At 42.0% G+C, this 18,927-nt stretch overlaps 3 protein-coding genes across 4 annotated transcripts; 1 reads left to right on the plus strand and 2 right to left on the minus strand.

Annotated features, from left to right (window-relative positions):
• The first annotated feature begins 8,819 nt into the window (after positions 1-8,819).
• Positions 8,820-12,156, plus strand: LOC116255439 (GDSL esterase/lipase At1g29660-like). 2 transcript variants are annotated; one of them, XM_050078180.1, is made up of 4 exons: positions 8,820-9,321; positions 9,515-9,754; positions 10,043-10,295; positions 11,588-11,765. In XM_050078180.1, the coding sequence occupies exons 1-4, from the start codon at positions 8,932-8,934 to the stop codon at positions 11,614-11,616; spliced, it is 912 nt and encodes a 303-aa protein (XP_049934137.1). In that variant the 5' UTR covers positions 8,820-8,931; the 3' UTR covers positions 11,617-11,765. The 2 variants fall into 2 exon arrangements, with proteins under 2 accessions (XP_049934137.1, XP_031487120.1); XM_031631260.2 differs by having other exon boundaries at positions 8,842-9,321; positions 11,602-12,156.
• A 2,661-nt stretch (positions 12,157-14,817) lies between these two features.
• LOC116255441 (oleosin) lies at positions 14,818-15,883 on the minus strand. The gene has a single exon (XM_031631262.2). It carries the CDS (start codon positions 15,565-15,567, stop codon positions 15,130-15,132), a length of 438 nt encoding a protein of 145 aa, XP_031487122.1. The 5' UTR covers positions 15,568-15,883; the 3' UTR covers positions 14,818-15,129.
• A 119-nt stretch (positions 15,884-16,002) lies between these two features.
• On the minus strand, positions 16,003-18,297 carry LOC116255435 (GDSL esterase/lipase At1g29670-like). Its single transcript, XM_031631256.2, has 4 exons — positions 17,823-18,297; positions 17,222-17,473; positions 16,620-16,863; positions 16,003-16,528 (listed from the first exon to the last, which is right to left on the minus strand). Exons 1-4 carry the CDS (start codon positions 18,189-18,191, stop codon positions 16,254-16,256), a joined length of 1,140 nt encoding a protein of 379 aa, XP_031487116.1. The 5' UTR covers positions 18,192-18,297; the 3' UTR covers positions 16,003-16,253.
• Between the last annotated feature and the right edge of the window lie 630 nt (positions 18,298-18,927).

Here is an 18,927-nt window from a genome sequence, read left to right on the forward strand (position 1 = left end):
TGGCCGTTGGATGGTGCCAATAGCTAAATATTTACGACTCCTCTTTCAAAGCATCATGAACTGTTGCTACATCATAAACTATTATAAATATGACCATGTTAAAAATAAAATATTAACATATAAAAGAGTATGAACATCATGGTGATATTGTGAAACTATTTTAAAAAAATTTTCCAACTTGAAAATGACCCGAATTTTCAGCATGTTTAAAATTCGGCGAACTTTCTGATCATCTTGAGCACGGTAGCGTTTAGCTATCTTGGAACCAGAAGCTCCTCCTTCTGTTGAGGATTGTAAATAAGCCGAATATAAGCTTTGCTGATGCAGCAACGCCCACGCATGCGCACCCCTTCCCAAGCACACGCGCACACGCACACGCACATGCACATTATTCTTCAAAACGCTCTTCTTCCATTTTGTGCATCAATTTTGAATCTTTTTACAGAAGTCTTATTTATAGTATGAGTTTACATTTCATGTCGATGGCGCCACATCTCGATCTATGGAGATATAATGTCACTTTCAAAGGATAATGCATGATTTGAGAATGATCTATAGAACCTCACTTAGAAATATTTTTGGTATCCAAAATTTTTTAAGCTTTATGTCGACAGAGAGTGAAATCACCTTCGACGGATCTTTAACGTGGGAGTGCGAACTAAATTCTCAGTTGGATCTCTTCTCATTCTCATTCAAAGTCCAAAGAATGTGATGTATGAATGCAGAGTTCCTGGCCATGCAGGTGGACAAGGCTCGGACTAGATTTAGATTCATTTTCATATTGACAGATCTACTTGGGAACTATTAAAACAAAATCAAGCATGTTCAAGATCACAATCAGAAAGAGATCATGCCAACCATTATATGAAAAATGTAGGTGCTGGAGGAATGGCTTCATGTTCCGTACAAACAACTTCAGTAAAACTTAACTATGGTAAGGCATCGAAAGGTTTAAAGGTCCAAAGGGAATGTATGTGCGACATAATTTCATGGAAACACAAAATATGTAAAGAATAGCTCACTCATTTAAAGCTTCCAAACTGCTGGCTTAGGTGAGGGAAGCTTCCATGTGAGGATGACGTTGAAGTAAAGCCAGCTCTGGCTAAGCCAGATCCGGTTCTCATGGCTTTTTCCATCTGAAATGATACTGGAAGCGTCCAATTTTTCTCATCTCTTTGATCTGAACATCGTTCAGTCCCCCAACAATGCCAGTATCAACAAGCGAAGTCTTCTTGGGAGAACGCACCGTTTCTGTGGCACTGGCACCCATCACCTTACCGTGAAGCAGAAAAACGAAGAGATCCTGTATTTCATTGCAATGCTTTCTGTATCAATCAAGTGAGAGAAAAAGGAAAAAGGTAAATATAGAATTTTATCCAGTGATTCCCCTCAGTTATATTTACGAAGAAATTTTTTTATATATGAATTCTCTACATGGATCTACCATTATCTTTTCAGTTCTTTCTAGCATTTATCATTTACTGTCAAGTCTGAACCAATTAATAAAAAACTGAACGCCTTGAAATAGCAAAAGTCTATTTCACCTGTTCTCATTCTCCATTTGCTCCTTCATACATATAAGCAAAACAGGAAAAAGACGAAATGAAGAGTCGAGCAATCTCCTAGCAATCAGAGCGGATAACCCCGGTAAGTAACTTTACTTTCCTGCTTAATTTCCTTTTCGCTTTTCCCGATACGAATGCCCTCATATCTTCATTTCCGGCTTCTCTTCGGTAACGAGATTAATTAACTAACTCCTCAAGTGGATACTTAGTTCATTTGATGAAATGAATGATAAAAGCAAAGCTTTCGGAACAAAATAAGTGGACCCTATTCTTTGACTGGTAGCCAGGCATTTCTTGTAGCCCAAAGAAACATATAAAAGATATCCGTAACATTGGATCACAACATATTCATTTTCCATATTCAATGGAAAGAAAGCAAAAATGCAGCACTTTTGCCTCTGGGACTGTCTCTCTCTCTCTCTCTCTCTCTCTATATATATATATATATATATATATATATATATATATATATATATATATATATATATATATATATTATATTTCTTTATGATGGAGGCTGGACAATTTATTTGGGTTTTTTTTTAATCTTTTCCGCAACCCCCAAGAAAAAAACCCCAAACCAGCCTCATCCTTGATCTTTCTCTCTCTCGTTTTTTTTTTTTTTTTTTTTTACATTTTAATGATCTGACCAAGTCTTTAAGCATTGAGTAGTTAATTAGATCATTTGAGAAAAAATTAAAAAGAAAGAGAGCTGGAATCTAGTAAATTGGTTGAATATCGATAGTCCAATTGACCCTGCCAAGTCACCGAGTCTACCACCTGCTGACCCGATGGGCTGCCTCTCCAAGTTTGATTCTTGAATTTGCCAATTACGATTATTCATGCAACAATATCTCTAGGAAAACGCTTGGCTGTGTCTTCTCGAGCAACCATATCTGAGCTAGAAGCTCTCTGGAAGCAGTAATACCCATATAGAGGTGATCTTCGTCTGCGTCGACAATCGTCTCTACTCTCTATAAGATAAAATATATAAAGATGTTCCACCATATATCTTCATGATTAGAAGGAAGAATAAATTAATAAGCACCAGTACATCAAAGATCACCTGCATTTTTAAAACAGTGCGATACCAATTGCAGTGACCGACAATGAAGCAATATTTTTTTTTTGTGCCAAATGCAGTGACAGGATGGTAAAGTTGCTATATGACATCACAAATTGAGCAAGATGATCACAGAGAGTGCTTCGAATGTCCTATATAGCTACTAAACTATCCTGAGCTTCTTATCATGTTTAGCTTAAAAAATGATCTTTAGACGTGAGTTTGCTACTAATTAATGGTTATGAAGAGCAATGGTTTTGCAACTACATTGCCAAATCAGCGGTTCAATTCAAACCGGGACCTTTTTCATTTCGAAAGAAATCCAAATTAAAGGAAACAAGGGATATTAGCCTTGGGTTTTTTATGTCACTAGGCAAGGTTGCAAGGGACAAATTAAGTCTCTAGACCTGACCGTGGTTTGCAATGATAAGCTGTTCAAATCAAACCCGCGGGATCTTTTTCATTTTGAAACAAGTCCAAATTAAAGAAAACATGGGTTCTTCTTATTATTCTATTAATTTTTTTATGTTGTTATTGTTTACAACTTTTTCTTTCTTATCTTTTACATAGGAAGTTTAAATTTAAGTATTGATTTAACAAGTTTCAAAAGACTTGGCCTGCTGTGCCTTTTCCAAAATTGAATTTTACATATGGATGCATCTCGACTTGAAATTTTAAGTCTACTACCATTCATGAGTGCAAAGAACAACATAAATCAATTGTTTGGAGTTATTCCCGCAAAGGAAAAGAGAAATATATGAACCATAGCGGCTTAAATAATTTCTTTTTATTTATTCAATGCTTAATAATGAACATTGAATCAATAGAAACATAGACAAAATTGTCCAAGTTGTCTAACAATAAGTTGTCATAACTATTTGACATAGTAAATGGGGCAAGATAGACCTATAGGTTGCTCCAACCAATGTGATAAAATTGGTCTATGCAAATTGAAAGGTTGGTAAACCAATTCAATTCAGTGGTCAACACAGTTTGGAGTACTATGTGATTTTTTATTATTTGTAATATATTTTCAAAGGTTCTTTACTTTTGCATTTTTTTTCAAAAAATGGACGTAATACTATTTTTTGCCTATTCAAAAGCCAATATATCCTAATGACTTAGTCAAATAATATTCACCGAATTGCCAATGGCACGAGACGATGAAACCCCAAATCTCTCCTTTCCTTGTCTCAAGGGTTTGGGGTTAGTTCAGGATTTGCATGGGCCTACAGCATACCCACTAACTAGATTGTGAGGTTTGCTATTGTACGATTCATAAAAACATTAGACCTAGCACTATGTCAGCACTACCAAACGACACCTATATATATGATTTCATGAATGGAGGAACTACCAGATTGAAATAATAGTTTACGTTCTTCATCATGTTGATTGAAATATTATAAAAAAAATTATAGGAAGAGCCCTCAAGAACAAAATCAACGTTCCTCGATTTCAAGGATTCAACTTAATCTGTTACCTCATTCTGTATTTTCCGCAGATGATATAATAATGAACAACATTGCCAAATCGGTGTTCGTTGCCAATATTAAATATGGTCTGGATGATTGGGGTGAAATTTATTTTATGTAATGATAAACCTTATGAGTATCCTTATTGCATGATTTAATGCAACCAACTTGTCTTTATACATCGAAATTTAACAAGACAAGCTTATAACAATACCATAAATAATGTATACTTTGAACAACTAAGTTTCGCTGATGCCTTTCAAGAAGAGTCTTTTCCTGCATAATTGTGCCCAATAAGTTAACTGCTCTCTGGACATAGCATTTCTCACATATTCTTATAGATGTTAACATCTTCCGAAAGAAAACAAACGGAAAACATATCACAACTCCAGAGAGGGACGTACGAGCCAACTTCAGTGAAAAGTGAAAGCCCAATTCCACTGGTATTCTGTTATAGATAATGGGCCAGACTTGGTGAGCAAGGCACGTGTATGTTTGGAAGTGCCCAGGGAGGGCGCGACTGAGGAAGGCCACTTCTCAAGGAAATGGCTGCCCCGAGAAAGAAGCTATATATCTTGGGCTGCATGATTGGACGTAGTTTTGATCAGTCCCTGACACTGTCGTCGCCCTGCCTGCCTTTGTTTTAATGCGTTCGGTGTTGGATGGATCCGGGAAAGGTTGAGCAGGTCAATAATTATTTGACAGATACTGGCCGATGCAGAATTAGTTGGGAATTAGCTTTTTCTTTTTTTTTTGTTTCATTAAATATTTTAAATAGTTCAGAATTATTGTCTAAACAAAAAGTAAAAATAACTTAAGAAAAGCTAATACAGGAGAAGGAGTTCTTCGCGTGAGCCATGCTGACCGACAGAGAAAGTAAAAAAGAGATTGAATTGATAGACATTTCAATGCTGAAACAGCCTAAGTTTGATGTGAGCACCACATGTCACCAATATAGTTTTTGAGTCTGGTGTGAGCAGTGACCGACACAACCCTCATGTGGCCCTGCTACCTGGAAATTTTCTGGTGGAGCTTCACTCTGGAGTCTGTACACCCATGCACGAATAATCCGTCTGGCACGAAAGTGTTCTGCCCATTATTACACCTTCTCTCGCTGTTAACATATTCAACCCTCCGGTGTCTTTTTTCCAAGTGCCTTGTTACACTTCCTCGCAAAAGAGGAAGAAAGTTTACAATAAGTTTGATCTTCTAGCAAACTGTAGTTTTAAGTGCAAATTTGAAGTTCTAAATATCTAGATATTGAGTTAAGAAACCTCTTAAATTTTTGGATCCCAATTCTCAAGTTAAAGGAAAGAGATTTGAGTTAAGACCCATGGACATATATTAAGATGGGAAATGAAAGATCAAAAATTTTGGAACCTAAGACTCAATGATCTCCACAAGCCTCGGATCTTTTATCTCAGATAATCAAAGCCCCATCCCAAAGGTCCCTTTGCATGTGCATTATCATGTAAGCGACGCACAAGACAACCTCCCGCAGGGAACTTATCTTGACTTTAACCAGAATGGTCATTATCAATGAGAACAACAAAGTTACAAACCGAGCTCACATGGCATGAGGACATGAACATTACATGACAGACCCATACCCATGCACGAAGTTGAGGACCAGCTTGATACCTTACAGAACATTACATGATAGACCTTCAATCGATGTGGAGATACCTTGAAGAGGCCAAAGCCCTTCGCAGCCGGACTTTCACCTGACCATCTCTACTGTGTCTGTTCAACCGACAAAATCTGATTTAAATATTCATCTTGATGTGACCATCAATTAGAAGAAGTAAACCAGCGAGGCCAGGGAGATCAACCCAGCCTTCACTAAATTTTCTGACTCTGAGACTGACAGTTTGCTAAGGCAACGACAGGTGTGGCTCGGTGGATCAGTCCCAACGTACTGGGGAATTAGCTAGCTTGAATAATGTGGTCGGACCAGGGAGAGAAACTCGGCCCGTGACAAGTGGTATCAGAGCAGGCGATTTCTCGAAAGGAACTTGAAAGATGAGAACGCTGCGATGATAACAAACAAGTGGTTCAAAGAAAAACGTTGGCTTGTTTGGTGCCCTAAGGGTTCGGGCATGTTCGTCGGACACTGGTTCAGGTGACCACGTTGGTGTTGGCCAGATGGAGATCACACGTTCCGAAGATGGTGTCTGGGCGTCAGGAGCTGAAGGGCCAAGAGAGCCGCTCGCTGAGACAGATAGGGTGAGACCCGACGTGGAAAAGGATTGTCCAGAAGGGCAAGTGCCCTTAGTGTTGACATGTCTCGAGGAAGGAGCATGTGCACGGGTTGGCAACACAGCTTGGGAGTTTGAAACTTAGTGGTCGTCGGATATGTTCCGGGCTTTACTAAGGAAAAGTGCAAATAGTGAAAGAAAAGTGGGATGATGCTGAGAATGGACTAGAGGCAAAACACCCGATAAGGCAGCTAGCCACGACGTGACGGGTGCGTCAACCAGACGAACGGATGAAGGCTCAGTTCAAAAGAAATCAAGGGAACGGTAGCTGAACTTCTATCGCTCGGGGCAAAGTCACTGAGGTCAGTGACGATTTTGGCGGTGGGAGAGTGTTGCCGGTCGACTGTGTCTAGCCCGGCCAAGCCAGTAAAAGGTAATGCTGCTTGGCCAGCTTAGGCATAGTTGGAAGGCATGTGGGATCAATCGGTCGCCGAGTCAAGCAGAAAGCAATGCACGTGGAATGTGCAGCGCGGTGGTGCAGTGACAAGGCGTTTAAATGCATCAGGATCAGCAGTCCCTTTGAAAGTGCAAGTCCGTCGTTGGGGAATCCAGTGGGTTCCCCACGCGTAGTGTTTGGATACACAAGGGGGTGCGCGTGGGTTAGGGGCAATTCCCCCAGTGGGCGCATACGCTGCGTTCCACAACCGCGTAGAGTCACGCGGGGGTGAGCAAGTGAATGCTCATCGTCGAGTAGCGCGATGGTCGGCCGCCTTACTTAATGACATATAGTCGTCAACTGGCTTCGGCTGGGGACTTCCTCCCAAGGGAAGTCTACCCCCACCCAGATTTCGTTTGGATGTAGATAGGCACTTGGAAGAATGACAAAGTTCTGACAGGGCCTCATGGCCACGGCTTGCCGATGGTCGACAATGGGATAAACCTGGGTGATGGTGTGCCGAGTGCTTAGCACTCCTTGTCTAGTCCACAGTCCCGAAGAAACGATGAATGCTTCCGCTAACTTAAAGAAGAGTCAGGCTAGCCGAAGGCTTTGGGGAACGCCTTCGGCGCCGCGCGGGTCGGAGAAACTCGGCCCGACAGGGCAGGTACAGTGCATTCCCCAAATCAAAGTAAATGGTTCTCCTGAACACCGTCCATCTCGAGATGAACGGTGTTCAGGTCGTGACCCTGACCCCATCTCATGTTTCCTTTTGAAACCGGGAATAGCATGCACTGGGGAATTCGAATGGACGCATGCCTGCAAAACCAAATTAAAGAGGGGAAGATGATGAATGGACCCTCAATAAGTAGTTCATAACTAATATGCATGGCCTGCTCATATATATGCACAAGTTCAATAAGATTTTAAGAAACAATAAAAGCTTTCTTGTTCAACTTTAGTGAATGAGTAACAGATCTAAGTACCTGATACAATATTGATCACTCAGTGCCGGAACCAAAAAAATTTTGATCAAGGGGTGTTAGGTATAAAATTTTAAAAGACCCAATATGTAAATGAGAATATATATATATATATATATAGAATATGGGTCTGAATGGGCAAGTGGCACTTTTTGATCAGCCAATGACACAGTGCCGTGGCAACTAACATGTCGAGACGAAACCTACCTACCCTTCAGACGGCTCATAATAAGGCCATTCAATGCTTGGGAAGCCATAAATTATGGGAGCCAATTCTAATGCGATATTATAAACTGTTAGATGAGTTTTTGGTTCCCTAGTCATGAATCATGAGAAGCGTTTCTCGCGATATAAACTAATTTTTCGTAGCAAAATTGTAAAATTTTCCATACAAATTAAACTGAGGTCATTGATGTGTTAAGCACATGTTGCCATGTGCCTAACACAAAAATGCGCCTACTGTAATTTGTATTACAATTTTGTTATGAAAAAGTAGGAATTATGATAATGCACGGCTTTTCACCTCCCTGAAAGCCCTTAGCTAGGCACAGAATATTTATAACCACATTTAATTTACTGATTTAGATCAACAAACCTGAAAAATTATGCATCGATCCCAGGTGACCTAGCCAGTTCATGGTTCAGTTTGGGTCCCTGAAACTTAGAGCGCGTTTTTGGCCATGGGTCTGCTTGCACAGCTGCACGGATCATGATATGTGCAATATGTCATAAACGAAATCTTAACATATAATGTTATTGTTCATATTGAAGGAGAAATAGTTGTATCAAGGGGCGATGATATATGTTCGTCTTGCTCAGCTCACATGACTGGTTCACTAGAACAAATCAAGCTAAAGATCAGCTCATGAACCTCAGCCCGACCCACAAGCCTAGAACCGCCGCTCTTTGAGGTAGATGGCCCGAGCTCGAGCGACGTCTGCTGGTTTCGTTCCCCTATTGCCATGCAGACAGTCGTGTTCTTCAGCCATCCCTTTCTTCATAAATGTGAAGCACTGACGCCCTGATCAAACCAGCCTGCTCTCATGAGGAGGCCACACACTTGGTCTCATCTCATTTACTACGCAGCAGATTCGTCAGATGCAGGCATTAACAGCACAACTCTCTTCCATTCTATATATCTAAATGCAAGCTGAAACGTACCTCCCCACCTCCCCCAACTCACAGGAATTAACCTAAGACCCTCAAAAGCAATGAAGATTTCTAGTGCCATCTTTCGAATTCTCCTCCTCTTGTTCATCCTTCTGTGTTCCTCTGTATCCTGCCTCTCTCGGAAGCAAGGTTCTACTGTTACTGCCATGTTTGTTTTCGGGAGTTCTCTCGTCGACAACGGGAACAACAACTACGTGAGGAACTCGACGGCCAGGGCCGACTACCTTCCTTATGGCATCGACTTCCCCTGTGGCCCTTCTGGGAGGTTCTCTAATGGGAACAACCCAGTTGATGTCCTGGGCCGCCTTCTCAACCTCCCTCATCTGCTGCCTGTTTTTTCTGATCCCAAGACCAGGGGTAAGAGGATTCTGCGTGGTGTCAATTACGCCTCCGGAGGTTCCGGCATACTTGATGAAACGGGATCCATATCTGTGAGTATATATGGTTCAATTTCAAGACGTCCATATCGGGCGAATTCATATATGTAGCAAAAACTGGTTCGTTCATATATATAAATCAGCAAATCCCTCATGTATGGTTACAGCTAAACTAAAATGAGTTCTGTGTGGGTCTTTTCTGCTATTTTTCTGCTACTAACGCCTGAATGATCATATGGGAATGCAGGGAGAAGTGATCACTCTCAAGCAGCAGATCGACAACTTCGAGGGGGCGACTCTTCCTGAACTGAAAGCACAACTTGGCAGATTCAAACGAGCCGGTCCGTTCATCTCCAAGAGCTTATTTGTCGTCGGCGCTGGGGGGAATGACTACCTACTGAACTATTTCCAGAGCAACACAAGCGCACAGTACTCGCTGCCGGACTTCACATCTCTATTGATTCAGTCTCTCTCTGAAAAGCTCAAGGTGAGAAAATATCTTCACTTACTTTCTGTGTTTTCGGTATGCGGCCTGGTGAAGTGAAGTCAGTCATCACCATTGCGGCCGAAACAGCGACTTAATCTGCATGCTTTGGTGGTAGTGAGAAATTTTCTGTAGATCATCAACTCCACAAATTATCAAGTATTCTCTTCACCAGTTATGATCAAACACATGAGTACAAACACATTCTGGTTTCAAAGTTTTGCAACATATAAACTCATCTACCGTTTCTTTCCAATTGAAAATACAAGTGAGCGTTTTCGCTTTGGACAGAGACTCTATGATTTGGGAGCAAGGAAATTTGTGCTGATGTCCGTGCAAGCCTTAGGATGCGTGCCGGCCGTGACGATGAGAGTGAACACAGATGGTTCCTGCGTGGAGCCAGTGAACCTGGCCGCTTTGCTCTTCAACCAACGTCTGGTGTCATCGATGGATAAGATGAAGGCCAGCATGAAGGGCTCTCACTTGGTCTTTGTCAACTCATACAACATTCTCAAGGAGATTATAGAGCATCCTACGTTACATGGTGAGTATCACGTAAAATGCACCATCACCATCACCATCATGATCATCTCATCACTTCACTTGTACTAAAGACTTAGGTCCCTTTGTTTCTCTTCCTTCAATTCTTGAGATCCCATAAAATAACCCTCTGGTTTGGTAGTCAGACTGACCTTGAGAAGTAAACCCTAGATGGGCTCGACCACCATCTCTTAGTCGCATGTTTGATGATGAGGAGAACTTGTCCGTGGTGTTCTGGGTGCCCCAATATTTGAGGCAAATACATGAAACACTCAAACAGTATTCCTCATAAAAAATAACACTATAGAAAGTTAAAAGTGGAAAATAGTTTGCTGAGAGCGTACGCACTTCTCAACCTAAAAAATTATGCAAACTGAAATATCCTAGCCATTTCTCCTAATGACAGGATGCTAATTAGCCTGATTTAGCTCTTACCTTGGTATGCATGGCAGGATCGGCAGCGCACCGTTCATGAATTCATCATAATGGATCTCTGAAAATGCATTTACTCTTTAGGCAAAATGGCATGACATTTTCACCTAATTCATTTGGTGCTGGTCGCAAAATAAATGCTTCTCTGCTACTAACATATATGGTATTTATTTGCATCTTATCGTCATGGAACACTCAAGGAAATTCAATCAGTGTATTGATGGGCAACAGCTTTATGTCCCTGTCTACGACCTTGTTTTAGTCAAGGGTCGACTTGACATGCCTCTTCTAAGGCTTTCGATACAATTCGAACTAAGGGTCGACGTCGAAAGATCATCAATAGAATAACAGTAATAATGTTTAAAGCACCTTTTTCTTTTAAAGAAAACAAAAAGATGGCATCCGCTGGTATTTTGCTGTGAAAATGGACCATGATGATTTTTATGTAGGTACAACAGGTTGTTGTTGCCCCAATGCCTTTCAGAAATGACACATTACTTGCTTTTAATTTGTACGTTTCATACAGATGATCATTAAGAAAGCAGAAAGGAGTCTCACCAACCAGCCTTTATTAGATCCATTAAATGCAAGAACTGACAGATGGTAGCGTGTACATAACTGAATAAATGATCTCATGTCCATATCATCAAATCAAAATTAACCTATCCCATTACACATACTGGTAAGTTGATTCATTTTCTGTTTGACTGGTTTGATTCAAGTCCAAGTAATATATAGGACGATTAATGCGCTTCAAGAACTAAAGTCCATAGTACATATATATAAAGCCTTAAATTGCTTAGTACCAGTTACCATCTGAAATCGGAGTGAAGTCTTTGCCTGAAACCAGTCTGAAATTAACAGGAAGGGATTTGCAGGATTTAAAGAGGTGAACAAGCCGTGCTGCGCACTGGGGGAGTCGAGCGCGCGGATACTCTGCGAGAGAGGAGGGGAAACGTGCAAGGAGAGAGACGCGTACGTCTTCTACGACGGGCTGCACCCAACGGACGCCGTCAACGTCAGGATCGCGCAGAAGGCATATGCCTCCTGGCTGAAGCGAGAGGTCTACCCCTTCAACGTCCAGCATCTCGCTTCTCTCTAGCTTATAAGCTCCTATCAATTACGGCTGAACCTCACGATCATCTTAACTGTGTGAGAAGAAGGTGTTAAATCAAGCAAATGAGAGGCTGGCCAGGGAAAAAGCAAGAAGAGAGCACCTCGCCAAGATCTGAAGTTCGTTGTGGCGTGACGAGGCGGCTCTAGGTTTAGGTTTAACCGTATGGTTCAAGTGTGTGCTATGGTATGTGATGTTAGAAATGTGCATCCGCGGAAACAAATGCGCTTCAGTTTATGACATGATGTCCTTGATCTATGGTGGCTTCATCCTTGTATCAAGAGATCTATCTGTAATAATAGGCAATGTGGTGATTAAAGCATGAGTCTCAAGACTTTCCATCTTTTTCTATATATCCAATAGGAAAGCGAAGAGGTAAATAAGTGGGAAGAAGCGAGGAGATTAAAAAAATAAAAAGATGGGGAAGACATGCAATGTTTACACAGATTTAATGTGGTTAGGCCTTAACTTTGATTTACATCCATGAACGGCTCTTGGGTTTCATCGAGATGATTTTTGCATCGTCTTAGAGAATATGCGGCATAGAATATAAGTGTAGTGGCTAGTTACATTTTGACAATTGTGTAAGCAGCAGCTGACAAAGGGAAATCGGAACAAAACGTTGGAGATGACTTCTGCAACCATGAACGAAATCCACACCTAAGACGTAGTGATGCAGATTTTAAGTATATCTAATGCAAAGATAAAGTGATCCACACCTATATGGCTTGCTTTCCCAATTTTCCTGCTTTTCAAGTATGTCAAATGCATACTTTGTTTAAGATGTCTAATGCGTACTTTCTTTGAGATAGAAAAATTCTTTTCCATGAATAAGCTACCTCAATTCTAAAAAAACATCTAAAAATATCCAAATCTTTGACGTCCAAAACCGTCTAGAGATATTGTTGGATTTCAATTATTTCCAGAGATCACCATGTTATCAACATATATCAAAATCAAAATAATGCCATCTTGGTACCTCTTGATGAATAATAAATTGTGCCCACTTCAGACAGTGAACCCTTTTGTTGATGAGATAGACTCAACTTAGAATAGCATGCTCAACTTAGAATAGAATGCCCGACTGCTTTAAACCATATAAGCTTTTCTCAACTATAAACCTTATTTTGTAGTTCTTATGCAAGTTGTCCATGTCCGATAAACATATCCAGATCTCCACAAATAAGAGAGAATCGAACAATATGGCAACAGGGAAAGATGATCCAAAAAATGAGAGCACTTATAGGAAAAGCGCCAATTAAGAGTGTTTATATTCATAATCGTAAAACTGATCCTTTCTAGCATGTCACAGGCCTGGCCTCTTGTCCTTTCTATAATATGAAATCTTATTTCAAACAGAACCTCCCAAAATTCAAAACCAAGTGATTGTGAAGGAGATAGAGGAGGCAGGTGGTAAACCACCAAACGTTTGTAACTCTGTGCCGTTCTTATTTTTCTGTTTCTCTGACATGGTATCAGCGTTTAAAGTTCTCAATCAGGGGCATTAGGTGATTTATGGGCAACTGTGGTGTTGGTGTAAGCCTCTCTTCAGCTTCCTATTGCTGATGTTCCTGTTTTCTTTGTGCTGCTCGGCTCCTGCAGTCCAAATGGATTCCTCAGGTTCCACATTGGGGAAAAGAATTTCATTAGGTGGCACAAGTGATTCATCCTGTCGCTTGATTCATGCACTTACAAGCCAGCAAATTTTTTGTCTGTAAAGTTCGTTAATTGAAAATGGCTCCAAAAGTTGAATCTTGATTACATAAGTTGGTTTAGGTGTGGGCAGTTGCTTCTCAGTTGAACCATTTAGTCTCTCATAGAACTTGCTCTTGCCCAAGTAGTTTGTCTCGGAACTTCTTTCCAAGTGTGGAATGTTCTCAAATCAGCATCTGCTGCCTCCTCAAAAGTGGAATCAGTATCGAAACAAAAGCCCTTGGCGGAGGATGAGCTAATAAATCATGACGTTGTGCATCATCTAATATATAATTTGTTAATAATGTCATGTCTAATAATCGAGTTTTCATTGGATTTACTTCATCTCAATATGTGTATTATGAAGCATCGAGCAACAAAGGCACAGAAATTATGCGAGGGATTATATGAAAACTGTTTAAAAGGAAAAACGCATGCTTTATCATTTCTTAACTCCTTGCATAAATTCTGACGTTGCTACAGGCTTCAAAGATTAGAACAAAAGACAATAACATGTTTGAATGAAAACTCAAAATTGTCAATCCGGTAAAGGTGCAGAATTAGTTATTGTTCTTAATCAATTCTTGAACATCAATAGAATTTATCACGGAATATTCTGCTCTCATACACAAGACCAGGATAGTTTCGCTAAGCAAACACACCATTAGAAGGTTTAAGGGGGCTAGGTGTTACGGGTCATTCAAATTTGCCCAAATAGTATTAGACTTTCCTCTTCTCTGGCTGTTTATCGCATAAATAAACCTTATTAATCTCTGGCAACTCAGCCTTTTCAAAAGTCATTTATAATTGGCACTTGTTTTCAAAATCGTGGAGGTTCTTGGCCGTGCCTGTTCTCCAGAATGTTTCCCCGACACATTATGAAACAAAAAGGATATTTTTATTTGTGTATGGCAATTAAGAAGAGATCCTAGTCTCCTGCAATGTCATATTTTATCGTTGATTTCTCAGCTTGGATCTGCATTTTCTACCAAGGAGGCAAGGACATGGGAATCCTCAACCTTCGCCTTGCCGTAGAAGCTCGTCAAATTGCAGAAGGTCTCGATATACTCATTTTAAGACAGGATACTCATTTTATATATAAACAGGCACAAGAAGCATCTATACTAACGAATAGAACACAAGTTCCTCTCACGGCTGCATTTTCTGTTCCGATCAAGAAATTTCCCCGGCTATATATTTACCGCCGGTAACATCACCAACGTTGCCATCTAGCCTTAGATATGTAGACATTCAACACTTCTAAATGTATCAAAACTTAACGAGAATAAGGTTGAAGCGATCCTGATCAACAGCAAGAAAAAGAATTCTGGCCCGGTTTAATGCCTTATATGAAAAGAAACTAAATGGCATCCACAGTTTACCAGTACTTTGAAGCATACATCGAAATCAACTTCACATGAACAAAGAGCCGATGACGTTCACACCCATAATTATTTACCACAAACGCATCAAACACCTAAAATAGATCTCTAATTATTTATATCTACTAGAAAGGCGAAACGACTGGGCAACGACAACCGGAGAAAGAGCCGGAGAAGTTCACACGGTTTTGAATCGGTTCCGATCCGGGTCCGATTCCTCAACCCTGGGTCACCTCTTGGGCCTTGTGCTGCACGTAGTGCCCGTACTCCCGGGCCCGCTCCTTCACGTCCCTCGCCGTGTCCATGATCCTCGACCTCGCGTAGTCCACCTTGTCCGCTCCCGGCGGGTGTTTCCCGGTGACGTAGTTGTAGATCCACGCGATCGCCGACAGCGCGGCGACGCCGAAGCCGCCGGCGGACAGAAGCCCGGCGGCGATGAGGAAGGCGGCGATGGCCGCGGGGACCAAGACGGGGCTGAAAATGACGAGCAGAGGCGTGGCGGCAGCCAGGGCGACGACTGTGCCTGTGAGGGTGAGCCCCGAGAGGACGAGGAGGGCGACGCCGGCCGTCCCGGCGAAGAGGAATCTCACAGCCTGGTCTGTGCTCGGCGCGGTCTCCTGCACCCTCTGCGCCACGGACTTCGCCTGATCTGCCATACTTCCGACGAGAAGTGATCTAAAGCGGACGATTCGATTTTTTTCCGGCGACAGTTATCCCAGCAAGGCGTCGCGGTTTAGGGAGGAGAAGGCGCTCCGAGGCTCTCTTATGGACGGCGGAGGCACCGGGAAGAAGGTAGACGTGGCGGTTTCAGGGGCTACACGCGTTGGTTGAAGGTCAGCCGAAGGGCGACGCTTGGAGGGGATTGGCTCGCACGTGCCTCGCTTGCATGCCGTCGAGACGATGGCGCCTCTGCCGCGTGTGGAGTTTACAGTTTGAGTGCTGTAGAAAAACTGGGTCGGGTTTCGTCACATTCGATCCAAATTCAATAAGGTTCCGATCCGCATCCGACCGACTTCCAGTTCGGATCGTCAGTCTGGTACCGCAGGAGATCTCGGATCTGATCTGATCTGATTGGAAGCGTTCAACAAGAATTTTGAGAAACAACTGAAAATTTTGTTTTCTAAATTAACTATGATCGCACCAAGTTGGTGTACAGCTGAAATTTTATGTAAAAGCGATACAATATTTGCTCATTAAGATAGATATGGCCCTTTGAACAGTTTCTCGTCTCCATTCCAATGTTGGAAAAGGAAACACTTTAACACGGCATCTAAAGTCAGGAGCCAAAGTGACTGATTACAGACTACTGCTCATAAAAACTACCAGCTGCCAAATTTGGAACTCAGACGGAAGCAAGAAACGCCGGGAGCTCCACGGCGCCGGAAGTGGTGGTGGAGATTGAGGTGGTGAGGTTGGCCAGTTGCTTCACGTTGAAGGGATAGACCTGGTTGGGCAGCTCGGACTCGTACGCCTGCGTGGCCATCATCAAGTAGACTGGTTCCGTCGGGTGGACGGAATCGAAGTACACGTATTCCGTCCGGTTGGCGCAGGGCGTCGACCCGTTCACGCACAGCATCCTTTCCGTTGTGCAGCAGGACGTGTTGTCCACCTTGAATCCTGCCAAACACGTTTCGCCTTCGTTATTCCCTAATAGGAACAACCGAATAAGCTTTCATATATGAAAGCGTAGAGCCGAAAGAGCACTGACCGAAGGAGGAAGGGTCGTCGTTGATGTCGATAAGAAGTCCATAGGAATTGGCGAAGACCATGCTGGATCCTGGCATCCCGCTCGTTATGTTGTCCATGGAAGCGTTGAATTGGGTGTTGAAGAGCAAGGCTGCCTCGTTGTACTCCTCCACGCACTCTTCCGCCCCGTCTCGAGACATTGGGCTGCAACCCATCGGCATGATGGAGAAGACCACAAACTTCCGGGCCCCCAACTCGTACAGTCTCTGCAATTTGAAAGAAGCTCGCCGTTATTAATATTGTCTCTCCTCATTTAGTTCCATCAATTTTTAACTGTGTCATGTTCTTGTCTTGTCAAATGACGGTCAGGACCGCCACTTCTCATTGGGCATCAACTACTTATTTTATAAATGACTCAGTAAAGTTGAAGCACATAAAAAAATGGTATGTACAAGACAACTACATTCTAACATAAGAATGAAATAGTTTAAGTCTTGGACCTCGAGCTCTATGTTGGCATAGTTTAAGTTTCTAACTACAGGTTACCTTAAGGTTGAAATAGTTTACTAACTATATGTTGACTTTAAGTTGGCATCAGAAAATTAAAGTAGAACTTTTGCATACCTTGAGTTGTTCAGGTAGATATTTGAGGAGGTAACCCGTGAGCATGGGGACGTCGCATTCCTGGATCGAGGTGGACAAGAAGCAGCGCTGCTCATAGTCATTGGCGCCAGTGTGTATCACAAATATGCTTTGTGATAAGTAGGAAGTGAGTTCAGCGGTGTCATTGAATAGAGATTCAAGCTCTGGAAGAGTCGTATTTTCGAATTGCGTGATCTGTGACTTCAACCCGAACACTGTGTCGGTACTCCAGTTCTGCCACCAGTCAAACAGAAGTTCATGATCAGAAAGCCAAGCCAAGAGGCACATGTTTACTTGACAAATGAAAAGATACTTTGCAGGCATGACAAGGAGTGGATTTGTAGAGGTGTTTATCCAGGCATGGCGTCCTGTAGTACTCTTCAGTTGGGGACTGGACACGCTTAAAATGTTCGAGCCTTTTAAATCTGCTATCTAAGTTTTCAATCTCTAAACAGCAAACAAACTAGTGACAACAAGAAATTTTGCTGTTTCAATAGATCCAATAATCAAACTGTTGCTGCATAGCAACATACTAACAATTTACATATGATGAAAACATGAGAAGATCAAGAGTTCCACTCACAGGTTCAAGTATTCCGGAGCCGGCGTTGCCATAATTAACGCCATTGAGAATTCTGGTCCCATTTGCAGCCGGATCTTCATAGGCCGGAAGGAAACGGGGCAGTCCCAGAAGCTGGCCGAGTATGTCAGTCGGGTTCCTGCCATTGGTGAACCTACCAGTAGCCCCCCCCAGGAAGTCCACCCCATAAGGGAAGAAATTCGCTTTGTCCTTCGAAGTAGCGGACCAGTTATTGTCGCCAACATCGACAACCGAGTCCCCGAACACAAACATGGCTTTCACGGTCTCTTCTCTAAGGGTTTCTGATGGAAGACTGAAAGGAATCGAGATTAAGAGGACAAGGAGGACTAAGAAGTAGGGTATAATATTCATCTTCAAAATAAAAGGCTTCGTTTGGAGGGGCTGTTCAAAGAAGAGGAAGGAGATGAGGAGCTTTAGAATTTCTCTGAAATGACTAGCATATAACAAGACCAACTTATATGCAGTCTGCGGCAGCAGATTGTCTTACTTATTGGCAACTGGCCAGAAGGTGGGGCGCGACTAATAGGTAGATCTCCATATGCACGTAATTAAATTCTCTAGAAGTCAGTGCGCATGTGCTCCTTCCGGCTTCGCCCCTAAGATGAGTACTTACAGAAAATCACATTTAGTGAACCTACTGTTGGATTCCCCACAAGGTGAAGCTGTTGGCGGAATTAAAAGGGTTGCCACCGTCATCTCATGACTCGTTTATTGTAAGGCATGTGAATCCTAAGTGATTCTCTTACCAATAATGGGATGGTTTGTACTTTATATATAGAGAGACCTCAGAAATATGGATTCTGACTTATATTTGTTACTAACTTGGGTTTGCAATAATTTGTAAAACACATAGGCTTGAGAAGCAAGAGAAAGAAACATCAAATTATTCATGTCTCACAAAAAAAAAGATACGAGAAAGTGAATAAAAGATGAGCTCCCCTTTCTAGCCAAACCACGTATATCCTTGAGCCTTATTGTGTGTTTTCCTATTTCTGCTCCATGTTTTAACAAACCATGTTTTAACAGAAGCAGCAAATGAGGCTCGATATTCTTCACATCTAAAGATAGATGGTTGTTGGAACCGTAC

This window comes from Nymphaea colorata, chromosome 6 (genome assembly GCF_008831285.2).
Source record: "Nymphaea colorata isolate Beijing-Zhang1983 chromosome 6, ASM883128v2, whole genome shotgun sequence".
NCBI classification, from domain to species: Eukaryota; Viridiplantae; Streptophyta; class Magnoliopsida; order Nymphaeales; family Nymphaeaceae; genus Nymphaea; species Nymphaea colorata.

What these genes read in the sequence shown, in the direction of transcription:
- LOC116255439 (XM_031631260.2), top strand. Translation starts at nt 8,932, where the DNA reads ATGAAGATTTCTAGTGCCATCTTTCGAATTCTCCTCCTCTTGTTCATC. An exon ending in ATGAAACGGGATCCATATCT is followed by an intron (nt 9,322 to 9,514) that starts GTGAGTATATAT and finishes ATGGGAATGCAG; the next exon opens with GGAGAAGTGATCACTCTCAA. An exon ending in CTCTCTCTGAAAAGCTCAAG is followed by an intron (nt 9,755 to 10,042) that starts GTGAGAAAATAT and finishes CGCTTTGGACAG; the next exon opens with AGACTCTATGATTTGGGAGC.
- LOC116255441 (XM_031631262.2), bottom strand. Translation starts at nt 15,567, where the DNA reads ATGGCAGATCAGGCGAAGTCCGTGGCGCAGAGGGTGCAGGAGACCGCG.
- LOC116255435 (XM_031631256.2), bottom strand. Translation starts at nt 18,191, where the DNA reads ATGAATATTATACCCTACTTCTTAGTCCTCCTTGTCCTCTTAATCTCG. An exon ending in GCTCCGGAATACTTGAACCT is followed by an intron (nt 17,474 to 17,822) that starts GTGAGTGGAACT and finishes GACTGGTGGCAG; the next exon opens with AACTGGAGTACCGACACAGT. An exon ending in CGACGACCCTTCCTCCTTCG is followed by an intron (nt 16,529 to 16,619) that starts GTCAGTGCTCTT and finishes CGTGTTTGGCAG; the next exon opens with GATTCAAGGTGGACAACACG.